General features: G+C 39.6%; 1 protein-coding gene across 1 annotated transcript in view; it reads left to right on the top strand.

Annotated features, from left to right (window-relative positions):
* Positions 1-13,748, top strand: part of LOC136882881 (protein gooseberry-like) — a 351,093-nt gene that overhangs the window by 307,460 nt on the left and 29,885 nt on the right. Inside the window, exon 6 of the mRNA XM_067155157.2 lies at positions 9,132-9,396. Coding sequence (XP_067011258.1) covers positions 9,132-9,396 — 265 coding nt within the window. The remainder of the gene's footprint in view (positions 1-9,131; positions 9,397-13,748) is intronic.

Raw genomic sequence — 13,748 nt, 5'->3', positions numbered from 1 at the left:
CAATTCAGTAGTCAAACCTATACGCGAGTGAACGTCTAGTAATGAATTACAAGCTGAATAAAATAAAAGTACTGGGAAGAAAAATCATACGGAAAATACTCCGTCCGCTAGGAACTACATAACTCTGGAAATCAAGAAGTAATGATGAAATTTACCGGAACTTAAAAATTATAACAGAAACAATGCGGTAGAGGCGATTGATATTTCTTGAACATTTATGGATGACAACGGGTTAAGCAAACAGGTCTTCAAATATCTTTGGAACAACCTGGATTCATGAAGTCAAGAAAGATTTTGAAAGAAATAATATACGAGAAGCAGCAGCAGAGGGATCGATTGTTAGAAAAAAGTGTAAAAAATGGAAGGATTCCAAGATCACGAGGGAAAGAAAACAGGCTCAAAGTAGTTTGAGGAGAGGAAAGTGAGCAGATGGAGAAGGAAGGAGGAACAACAAAGGAGAGGTCCCTAGAACACCCTAACGGAGAAAGTATAATAATAATAATAATAATAATAATAATAATAATGGCGTGTGGCTTTCAGAGAGCCCCGGTGCGGGTCTTTCCAGTTGACGCTGTACAGGCGACCTGCGCGTCTACAAGGATAGGGCCCACTCAGTCTATGATGAATTATAAGCCGTCACACACACATCCAACACTCAGCCACTAAAATTAACCAATGAAGGTTAAAATCCCCGATCCGACCGGAAATCGAAACCGGGAATCCCGTGAGCAAAGGCCAGCACGCTAACCATTAGCCATGGAGCCGGACGATTTTTCTGATGATAAGCTGCAAATCGGAGGACTTCACAACGTTTTCTTCCGTACGGTTTAGTCCAACCTTGCGCTTTTGTTTCTTGGTTTGTCTTCAACGAAAATAACACTCTACGTAAAGTTAGGACCCAAAAAAGAGAAAACAAGACCAATTATAAAAAGGGATTTTATATTGCAGGGTCTTTATAGACCTCGTGGATCAGCAGTAGTGTCGGCCTCCGGATCCCAAGATAGCGGGTTCAAACCCGGCAGAGGTGGTCGGATTTTTGAAGGGCGGAGAAAAGTCCATGTCGTACGATGTCGGCATGTAAAAGATCTCTGCTGACACATTTGGTGTTTATCCGATAAAATTAAATAAATCTCAGCCACAGACGCCCAAGAGAGCTTCGGTTTACTCGGTCTGCCATCTAGTAGGCGTAAACGTCGAAATTGACGAGCAGACAGCAAAATGGCCTCACGCGGTAGCGCAGGCCATACCATTATCATTATTTTATTATAGACCTCGTGATTAAACTGTAGCAAGAATTCAGTTGTGAAGGACCGATTTTTCCACTTGTGAAAAATATTCCTCTACCGATTTTCAACTTTGTCAACATTCCTGTTTTAGGCTATTTAATTATTGTTTTCAAGACTACATTTATACTTAGTGGTGACATTTATCGGAGATTTCTAAGTTGCTATACAACCAATTCTGAATTTCTTTAACTAATTTTTGTTACATATAGCCTACACACTTTTCTAAAATTGTCCTTAGTGGTATGTGAAAAATTGGAATTTTTCATTTCATTTTTAAGTGAATAATCAGGATATGGAGGCGCATACGTGAGAAAAGTCTAATCAAAATGTGTGGTGGTTATTTAAGAAACAAGGACGTTCAATCACTGTTATCATTAATACAAGAATTATTTCACCCAACGTCCAACATAGAAGTATTAAAACCTGTTAATACATTGAAAATCGCTGTAGAATCGCCCGACGTAAATATGTCTAGAAATAGCCAAGTTAGGAAAGGAAGGTGGTCAAAATGCCATTAGTGTTTTATTCAATAATTTGTGGGTAAGTTATCTCTCGAAGTGGTCAGAATAAGCCACGTAGTGGCTAAATTATCAACCCTGCTTTTGAGTCAAGTCCAACCGAGCTCGATAGCTGCAGTCGCTTAAGTGCGGCCAGTATCCAGTATTCGGGAGATAGTAGGTTCGAACCCCACTGTCGGCAGCCCTGAAGATGGTTTTCCGTGGTTTCCCATTTTCACACCAGGCAAATGCTGGGGCTGTACCTTAATTAAGGCCACGGCCGCTTCCTTCCCACTCCTAGCCCTTCCCCGTCCCATCGTCGCCATAAGACCTGTCTGTGTCGGTGTGACGTAAAGCAAGTAGCAAAAAATAAAAATATAAAAAGAGTCAAGTCCGGTGGTAGGCATAGCCTCACATACGCCAGTCTCTTGTTGGCGGATTTATTGGCACGTTACGAAATTGCAGTACCTCGGTATCACCGGAAACCGTAAAAGTAGTTTGTGGAATGTATGAAAAAAAATGAAATTGCGTATGGCTTTTAGTGCCGGGAGTGTCCGAGGACATGTTCGGCTCGCGAGGTGCAAGTCTTTCGATTTGATTCCCGTAGGCGACCTGCGCGTCGTGATGAGGATGAAATGATAAAGACAACACATACGCCCAGCCTCTGAACCGGCGAAATTAACCAATGATGGTTAAAATTCCCGACCCTGCCGGGAATCGAATTCGGGACCCCTGTGACCAAAGGCCAGCACGCTAACCATTTAGCAATGGAGCCGGACTGTGGAATGTTATATTATTATATTTTGATAAAAACGATAACATACTAAATGCGAGGAATATATCGATACCATGTGTTCATTCCTTTTCCCTTTTGTGTCTATGCATAAGAAATTAGCTGGTTTGCTCATTCAGAGGACGGCATTCAAGACAGAGATGAAAACTATTACGAGAAAGAACAACCAGAACGGAAACATACACAGTATACTGCCTTGTGTTTACAAACTCAAAACGCAGTGAAAGTCCCACAATCCAGAATGGACACAAGACAACCACAACATAACACAAACACAACTCAACACAAGACAATGAAACGCAACACACCTTCAACCACCACAAATACTCGCAATAGTGAAGATACGGTTCGCGTTAGGGAGGGCATCCACCCGCATAATTGGGCTATATCCACCGCAAGATTTTTGGTAAAATGTTACGATAGAAAGTAAATAACGTATAGTTAATGAAAACTGTGCTAGTTACAAAGCAAAGACAAATATAGAAAATGTAAATGCTGTTGAATAGTTCAAAGAATAAATGATAACTTTCATGTTACTGCATATACTGTATGTGAAACGGGGGAGGAGGAATTGGGGGAACTTTACACCTACATGAGGAAAATATCATGTCAGAAGGAAAAGAAAACAAGATGCTGTCAAATTACTTTATGCGTACGGTTCAGTAGGTAAAAGAATAAAACCAAAATTTTAAACTGTTAGGAAAAAAATAACAGCCCATGTTATCAACCACTTCTATTCCAGTACAAAGAAGACGCCAGCATTCTCAATACACACAGACTATAGCCTAATGTCTTTCTAATAGCCTTGTTCGAAATGGATGGAAAATAGTCTGTCACTTGTTACTGTCCGCGGACGAGTTGCTGAGACCGACAAATGGCTGCCCGCTTTGGTCACGTAGCTAATGGCTTGAATTCGAGAGATGGAGGGTTCGAACCCCACTGTCGGCAGCCCTGAAGATGTTTTTCCGCCGTTTCCCGTTTTCACACTGACCTATAAGGCCACGGTCGTTCCTCCCAATTCATAGCCCTCCTCTATCCCATCCTCCCGTAAAATCTATCTGTATCGGTGCAACGTGAGGCAAATTTAAGAAAAGAGTGAGTTGGTGATGATGGCTGCACAGGAAGCCAGTAGTCGGCGTCATTCCATAAAAATGACTGAACTACCAATTTTATTGTCTCATTGTCGATTTTAATTCATTACCGCTTCTTTGTTGAATGGTCAGCGTTGTGACCTACTATTCAGAAGCTCCTAGATTCGATTCCCGACCAGGTCGGGAATTTTTGCCGCATTTGGTTAATTTCTTTATCTTAGAGACTGTGTGTTTATGTTTGTCTCAATACGTACCACTACACACTACAATACCAACCACCGCAGATATGATAAGTCCGCCTCTGTGGTGTAGTGGTTAGCACGATTAGCTGCCACCCCCGAGACCCGAGTTCGATTTCCGGCTCTGCACGAGGACCGGGACTGGGTACACTGAGCCTCTGGAGCTCCACTCAGATGAGGGGGGAGGGGATTCGATTCCCTCATCAGCCCTCGCCGATGTGGTTTTCCGTGGTTTCGCACTTCTCCTCCAGACAAATGGCGGGATGGTCCTAACTTAAGGCCCCGGCCACTTCCTTCCCTCTTCCCTTCCAATTTTCCCACCCCGCCACAAGCATCACAGGTGAGGCCGCCTGAGCAAGGTACTGGCCTTCCTCTCCAGTTGTCTCACGCTCCAGGATCTGCCCTTGAATTTTGAATTGAATTTGATCATGATTTACAAGCCACTGAGGCTGAAAAGCCCCTTTATAATACAATACATGTTTATGAACACACTAACTACATTTTTATAATATTAAAGTATTAAACTAAACATGAGACTTTAAAAGAATGAAAATACACATACCAAATCCAGTAAGATTAAAACATACATTATATAATAAGTAAGTAAATCATTAAGCCCATTTGTTATTTTAGAGTACATGGATCCTAAGAATATAAAGCTAAAACAGAGAAACAATTTTCTTCAAAATATACATAATTCTGATTGTTAGACACAAGAATGCCTGATCTCAGCCTGTTGCGTACTCGAACAGAAAGATATATGTTAAGGAGTGCTTTAGTTGGGTGCAGTTAGTGTTATTTGCGAAACGGTGAAGATTAAAGACGTTAAAGATACGTGAGGCAGTGCAAACAAAGGGTTTGTTAAATTTAGTGGTACGATGAAGGGGAATTTGAAGGGTGGTGTTTGTAAATCTCTGTTATGTACTGACTCCATAGGTTTAAATGCATTATAAAGGTAGAATGGTGTCTTCAGTTTGAGAATTTCCCGACGTTCATGGAGTTTCAACGATTGTAGCTGTATGTAATAGGGTGTTATATGTTCATCACGCCTGGCATTTGTAACATAACGAACACATGCGTTTTGTACTCTCTGTAGTTTTAGACAAGTCGTTGCATACGACTGAACCATAGTCAATTATTGGACATATAAGTGTTTGAACAAGTAATTTTCGCATGAAGTATCGCCCTTGAGGCGGTAGAGTTGGGGTTTCTCGCTGAGTCTGAGGGACAAACCGACCCTGGACGGTAAACAGATTTTAAGGAGCCGGAAGTTTGACGCACAGGAATCCTTTTATGTGCTGGTAAATGTTGCCCCATTTTAGAACCACAGAACTGAGCCCGGATGGCATTAGGCTGCTGTGCTCGGCACACAGTTCACATCCAGATATGAGAAGAAGAAAGTAAGGTTTGCTTTTTCTTTTTCAATCTCCGAATCAAGTCCCGTTTCATTGATCGAAGCATGCGGAGCTCTCACGTCGCGTTGTCACTGACGTAAGCCGAGCGTCAGTTGTTTACTGGTAGCAATTACCATGAGGTCATGGATGACTTATATGGAACTGTCTAGCAGCCTGCCAGGTGGATCGTGAAACGCATCCCATTACTCAAGTTTAAAAATTGCATCTATAATTACCCTGTCAGCACTTCCGAACTTTTACGAACGTGGTATTATTGCTAAGAGTCAGGATTTACCGCATTCACGGTATGAATGAGTAGATATGGAGGGATTCAATTTCAAGGCTATTAATCTTATGGAACGAAATTCCCTTCTCTGAAACTCCAGTCATGAATGAACTTGGGGGTAAATCGATTTAGCTGGAACAGTTTGGCTAATATATTCGTGCGGTTTCCATTAACATTGACAATCGAAAGGCTAAAACAAATAATTAGGTATTTCCATTTTAGATTGAGTAAGAGTTCATATTCCTTTGAGACCATTTACATTTCCTTGAGGAAATAATGAGTATGAATAAACGGCATAGAATATAATGTCGTTCAGTAAAAAAATATGGACATTCTTCTATTTTAAAGGGAGAAATGCTCCAAAAAATTGTAATTGTTCCGTATAAAAACACTTAAATAGACCCTTAAACAAAATACGTGATCAAATAACAATCAATATAAGCGAAATTCTGGATAGCATACACTCATATTTGCATAGAAAAGTGCTTCATTTGAAATGTGCGACAACACTGACTCAGTACGACAGTCCTTTTACTTTGAAAACGACTTTAAAATGCGCATATAATTTATTTATTTATTTATTTATTTTGACCTTAGCAGTGGCGAAGTTAGGGCTCGTCACCCTCTCTTACACTTAAAGACGTCAATTACAAGATAATATACATACAGGAGTAATATACAATTCTAGTATAAAATCAAAGATAACTGAGCTAAAGAACAAATTTGAAGAACACACAATGAAGGAAGAAAATAAAGATCGACAAATAAAAGAAAAGACATCCGGAACATAAAAGTAAAAAGAAAGAGAAAATTCATTATGATAGCAAGTAAAATACAAACTGAAAAATATAAGCCAATGCGTAAACCAAACACAATTTAATAAGAAGTAACGGAATTTCAGGTATGGCAATAAGCTATAACAATAATGTATATCGCCCGTGTGCATTTACATTGATTATTGTGCTAAATTTCCACTCAGTTATTCGTTTCAGGTGTAATAATGACCTAATGCATATTTTTTGCTTTGGTGTCTGTTTCTTTGTTTGTTTGAGTTGTTATAAGTACTGGATATATTTCTACCAAACTTCATATTTAGAATCCACCTGTCCTTGGGTAGGTTTTAGTTCCAATACTCTTTCAAAATGTCCGAATTGACTGGGGGTTTATACGAAACACTGATTTTGCACTCCCACAAAATATACACAACCGTACGTAATGGAAATCTTCCTGCCTTAATGGAAATCAATTTCTAATATTTTTCCGATGTGCATAATTTAGATAGGAGGATTAATAAGGAGATATCATTGACGGACTGTTCTTCCGTCTCAGTTCGAGCGGACTTTTTAAAGCTTTCTTGTCGATTTGTGTGTTTGTCCGTTTGTTGAGTTCTTAAACTACTGTATATATTTCTACCAAGCTTTGTATCTTCCCTTGGATAGGTATTAGGGTCAATATTATTTCTAAATCCCTGATTGGATTGGGGGTTTTCATAAAGTCGAAACGGTGATTTTACCCTCCCACAAAATATACATGACCAACCTTAATGGAAATCAATTTCTAAAAAAATTATCATGAGCACATTTTCGATAGGAGGATAACAAGGGAGTTGGACTGTCTTACAGGCTGTCATGCCATTTCAAGTTGAGTTGAATGGTTTAATGAAAGAGCCATTTTGGTCTCTTCAATAGAACAGATCGTCAGTGTTCAGGCACAGCGCCACTGCCGCTTTAGAACTGTACCCTGTCACCACTTTGTTATCGTACTTCACGTTACTGCCACGCGATTTCGTAGAACATCACTTTAAACAGGGATGTCACTTCGCATAATTTCGTGAAGAAATCGTAAAATAGATTACAATTCCCTTGCAAAGAACGGGTTCATATGCTAGTGGTCTTCAGTTGCAAGCTTACGGTAAAAAGGCTATGTAGAGTGCGTACCGTCAGATCGCTGCCCAGCTAGCCTCGTGTATCCGGCACGTAAAACAACAAGGACAAAATTCCGGCATCTCGGTGTCTCCGAAAACCATAAAAGTAGTTGGTGGGGCGTAAAATAATAATAATGATGATAATAATAATAATAATAATAATAATAATAATAATGATAATAATAATAATAATAATAATAATAATAATAATAATAATAATAATAATAATAATAATAATAATAATAATAATAATAATAATAATTTGTTAACCTGTTTTGTTAACCTGTTGTCATCCATTCTGTATGAATATTCCCATTGCTACTGTTATGTTTTCTATGTTCCGGCATATTTCTCCTTACTTCTTGATTTCTGGAGTTCTTTAGTTCTACGCGGAGCGAGTGATTTCCGTATAATTTTTCTTTCCAGTGCTTCTAATTTTTACAGCTGGTAATTGAGTACTAGACATTCGCTCGCGTATAGGCATTCCGGTTCGACTACTGTGTTGTAGTGTTGTATTTTGAGGTTTTTAGATAAAGATTTTTTGTTGTACATATTTCTAGTTATTCCGTATTCTCCTTTCATCTTATGTACCCTTTCTTCTATAGCGGACTTTTCCGAATCATTTTCCTCAATTGTTTCCCCCAAATATCTGCTGCATTCCTTATTGGACCAATTTCTGTTATTAAAAATTCTGGAGCATTTTTTATACCTAGGAATTGGTCATAATTTGGTTTATTATAAATAAATTCTTAAACCTGTTTCATTAGCTATTTCTTCCAAGAGATTGACTTGTATTGCTACACTTTTCAGGTTTTCTGAAAGTATGGAAAAATCATCTGCAAATGCCAGATAGTTTATTTCAACACCTCTCGGCTTTATTCCCAATGTTATTGCTGATAGCTTGCGATCTTTCAGTTTTTCATTCCAGATTCTTACTATTTTCTCCAGGGCGCAGTTGATCAGCAGTGGAGATAAACCATCAGCTTGCCTTATGCATGCATTTATTCTGCTTGGTTTAGATATTTCCACCATAAATTTAACTTTTTGTACAGTGTCTGTGAGGATTTCACGTATTAGGTGAACTCTCCGAACTCTCGGATTATTTCATCTAGAGTTTCCCCATCTACAGAATTATTATTATTATTATTATTATTATTATTATTATTATTATTATTATTATTATTATTATTATTACTTCATTGGACTCTTCCTTTAATCAGCACTTTGATGCGCCTCGTCGGGAAAGACTGGTTTCGTCCACTAGCGTTTTGCTATTCGTATTGTTGCATGAATGCTTTGTTTTATCCGCTCTTTTGTATTCTGTCTCAGGCATTACGTTGAAGTTTGAGTGGTGTCTTTAAAAGTAGGAAAGATCACAATATGAACATAAAGATGAAATTCAAGAGGACAAATTGGGGCAAATATTCGTTTATAGGAAGGGGAGTTGGGGATTGGAATAACATATCAAGGCAGAAGTTCAATTAAATTCCAATTTTGTTTGCAATCATTTAAGAAAAGGCTAGGGAAACAACAGATAGGGAATCTGCCACCTGGGCGACTGCCCTAAACGCAGATCAGTAGTGAATGATTGATTGATTGATGCTGACAATGCTTGTTTCAGGTCACACTTCGACCTGGGCTCAACAGAGTGGTTACGCGGCTGGCGCTCTGAGTGGCTACAACACAGGCTACGCGACGTCCACCGCCGATCCCAGCGGCGCTCCTACTGCCACTCATCAGCCCAACCCACAGTTCCCAGGATACCACCCCCACAGTGCGGGGGCGGTCCAGCACCACCAGGCATCTCCCTGGGCACGACCTCACGGCCCTCAGACCACATCCGGCAAGCCTGTAGACGTGCCTACCTCATGGACTGACAACTACAGGTCAGACATCAGACTCATAACTTATTCGAATCATTGTACTGTGAAATCTTTGAAATCCGGCTCTCTCGGGATGACTGGAAAATCCGGATTATTGAGGTTTATAGGCTAAAGATAACTTCCGGTTTTATGGGAAAAATATACTGTAGATATTGAAGTTGTTTTATATTTTTTCAATGTTGCCAGCCATGCGTCACTAGCATGAAAATGCCCGTAATTTGTTTGTAGAAGAACGTGAAGAATCTATCCGTTAATGTGTGCGTTCTTTAAGACATCTTTCATTCAATAATTAAGCCCGTATTTTCCAAATCGAGTAAAAGCTTTTATCATGGTTTAAAGTTAAGAAAGCCGAGATAGTAGTCAAATTTGTGTTCACTAACAAAATGATCTCGGGTAATGTGAATTATGACTGTTTAAAATTGTACCGGTAAAGTAGGAATAAGAGCGCCGTGCGCCATACGTCCATGGTAATGTTCCGTGGAGAACGAGGGACGTACGCCGTACGGAGTTGACTTCTAGTGCTTATATATCCACTTCAACGTATTGCAACCGTTAGCAGAGTGCTTGTGGTTCATAAACAAATACCAGGTATGAGCACATATTCGAAACCTAATTCTATTATGATACTAAGTTGGTGCTACCGAGGCGCATGGTGTCACATGGCCAATTTCCACAATTAATGCAGTTTCATACACGTATCGTGGTATGTGTGAATGCGTAACTTTTCATGTTTTCAATATGCATTGTGAAAATTTCAAAACATTCAAAGAAGAAAAGAAGGTTAATAATTTATTTATAAAAGTTAGTGGTTTTGCTCCAGTTTTGAAAAACAAGATATGCATGCGTAGCTCAAACGTTGCTGAATCCAAAAGAGGTTTCTGATTGTAAGTGCGGATATCAGTTAATTTTGTATAAAAATGTGAAAACGCACTAAAATTCTCATTCCGCTGTGTAAGATCTAACTTGAGCTGCTCAGACTTCAATGTGTTCAGCCTTTGAGGATGGCAGATTGTAGACAACTGGAATGGAGGAGATACTCACATTGTTGAGGACTGCAGTGGCACTCGACACTGTCAGTGTTATCCATGATCAAAAGTAACCTTCAATTGCAAACAAAGTACGAAAATGTTGCAAACCTAGGGCTGGGAAGACGAGCTGCTCGACTGACTGGTCAGTGGAGAGATGGCGTGGAATGACATTAGTAGACGAATAATATTGAGAGGAGCTTTACGTGATAGAAAAGAACACAATGTGAGGATAAAGTGGGAATTTAAGAGGAAGGAAAATATTCGTTCATAGAAAGAGGGGGTAGGGATTGTAATAATTTATTAAGGGAGATGTTCAATGAATTTCTAACTTCTTTGACATTGGAAATTCTAAGTTCCCATAGAGGGAATTAGATATTTTTCCACCAATAGAGCATATCTAATTCCCTCTATTGGAATTTAGATTTTCCATTCGGAATTCCTAGGCGGCCATTAATTCCATTGTGGAGTTATCAGACTGTGCCTTTTATAAGGGTTTCTGATAAGTTCACCTGGATACACCCAGCGTCAGTGGGTAGGGTCTGACATATCCCACTCTGACGAGTCTAGTGTCAGACCTAAGACGAAATGCTGGTTAATAGAGCAAACGCCTGAAAAGCCATACATCTAATTTTTGATCTGATTTTTTTGACATTGTTAAAGAAAATACTAGGAATCTGCCACCTCCGTGGTGGTTGATGGCTGAGATGAATTCTTTTGTTTTTTGTTACAATTTGCTTTACACAGATAGGTCATGTGGGGACGATGCGATAGAAAAGGGCTAGGAGTGAGAGGGAATTGGCCGTGGCATTAATTAAATACAGCGCCAACATTTCCTGGCGTTAAAATAGGAAACTGCGGAAAAGCATATTCAGCGCTTCCGACAGTGCGATTCGTATCCACTTAATCCGAATGCAATGTAAGAGCTCGGTAACAGACGAGTTGTGAATACCTTTTATGGTACATGATTGGGTGTGACATTTTTAACGAATATTGACTTGCTTTTAGAACGAAATACGCAATGTGTAGTCTGTTTCCTTATTCTCTATGATGTTGATGTTTCCTTCTCTTTGAACGTCATATTAGGCTTCCTTCTTTGTTTCTGGCCAATAGTGGACGAAATTTATGAAAAGCCATTTACAGGTACTGATCTTACTCATAAACGGTTTTACTTTTTGACTGGAAGCTCCGTGCCACTCCGCAGGATATATCGTCGTGCTGCGCCTGTCGCAGTCATGTTGTGGTGTGCCGCAGTTTGTAGTCAGATTTCATCCATTCTGACGAAATCCTGCCGTCTGCTTAGTAAAAAATGTATCCATATATTCGATATTTTTATCCTCCAGTCCTTGATGTAAAGCTTGGCGTTGTGTCGTAGAATCGCCGTTCTTCTACACAGAACGGTTCATAGGTTAGTCTCGAAAGAGCAGAGAACATGACCTTCACTCTTTGTACTGTAGCTAGGTTATCCTTCGATAAAGCTGTTTTTAGCCCTATATCTTATATAAAGGCGGCAGCGCGTAGTAATTTGTTTTCCCTGCGTTAGTTAGTATGAGAAATTGAAGATTCAAATTCATACTGAAACGATAACTTAGTTTTGGTATACCGCAATAAACTCTATGGTGAATACAGAAGTGAGCATTCTCCGAGAAAATGGCATTATCTGACGTAACTGACTTTGCTGAATACGGCCTTAGTCAATTTTTGGGTTATCCTCCGTATTTATAATCTGCCGCTCATCTATTTCTCACCCAGACATTTGTTTAAAAGTCTCGATTTTTTCGCCCGTTTTCTTTAATGCCATAGAATGTTGCACGTCCGACGCCATACGGGTTTGCTAAATCATTTCATTCCACATCTCGATCCAGTTTCTACAGCTCAAGTCATGAAGAGCCATTAGTCTATTATCTGCACTTACTTTCTGTGCCACTGTTAAAAATGTTGACTGCGGAGGGTAAATTTATAGAATAAAACTATACATCGAAGACGATGGACAGGCACCCTAATAGAGTAACATTAATATTCTGCTATGCAGAGTCCTGGAGGGGCGTGCCATTCCAGCTGATGAGTCCAAATGGCACGTCTGGACGAAACTCTGCATTATGCACACGGCCTAACCACCCAAAAGCTGGTTCTATTGCTGTGATTATAACATTAATATTGTAGATGAGGCCACGCAATTATTATAGTTATTTTTAATGTTATAATATAATTATAATTATAACTATAAAGTTGGTTTCCGTATTTCTTTCGAGAAAACAAAATACATATCCAATATCCGCACAGCACCTCAGCACCTAACAAGAGAGTGCGGTAAAGTAGAAAAAATGGAGAGTTTCAGATATGTTGGTGAGATAGTGCAGATGAAAACTAGTGAGAAAGAAGCTAACAACGGCGAGCGAGAGAAGATGGCCGCGTCTTTTAGTAGGGCGCATGTCCTACACAAGAAAAAAGCAATCTCAAGGAAAGCTATAACACGGTGATGAAACCCGAGTGTCTGTATGCAAGTGACTGCCTCAAAATGACAGGAAATGTTGGACTGAGAGAAGCAGAGGAGTATGAGAGCGAGACCTTCGCAAAATAATAGGTCCTAAGATAACAGATAGACTGCGAGGAAGAGAAGAGTTAATAATGAACAGCTGATGGAGCTACGGACAACTGTTCAGGAACGATGCATCCCGACTAATGAAGCAGATTTCTAATGTATTGGACAACGTCTCGGATAAATGGTTCAAGGAAGTAAGGAAGGACCTCAAGAGCATGGGACTAAATCAGGAGGACATGTCTAAACACCACTTTAATGGCTTCCACGACGACAAAAGCAGAACAGCGTCTGGACAGAGGCGGCCAGAGAAAGAATGTAACGTTTCTGAGCTAAAAAAAAAAAAAAAAAGGCTTCCAGAACAGAAATGTTACTTGACGTGGTCTCTAACGGCCTTAAAGGAGAATAATAATAATTACTATTAATTCGTAATGTATCCAACATTGGGCCGTTCCGTTGCCACTCACAACAACTCTTTCAAGAAAGTTCTGGTACTTCAGACTCTCTGCAAACCGCAAAAACTTGTTAATGGGACGTTACACAAGGACTATGGTCACTTATGAAGAATAGGAGCTGTCAGAATGTAGGCCTATTTATTGTGTCTGGAAGATCAAGAAGACTAAGAAACAGAGATATTTTGAGCGAAAACAAAAAACTATTGGACAGCATTAAAGAAGAAGAAGAAGGGCGAAGGGCTTCCTTCACAAACTCCTTCAAAAAATCCATATTGTGATTTTAAGTACTTTAATATCGTGTGGCTATTTCTAGCCGAGTGCAGCCCTTGTAAGGCA

Source organism: Anabrus simplex, chromosome 1 (assembly GCF_040414725.1).
Source record: "Anabrus simplex isolate iqAnaSimp1 chromosome 1, ASM4041472v1, whole genome shotgun sequence".
NCBI classification, from domain to species: Eukaryota; Metazoa; Arthropoda; class Insecta; order Orthoptera; family Tettigoniidae; genus Anabrus; species Anabrus simplex.
This window is presented reverse-complemented; position numbering and strand designations above follow the sequence as displayed.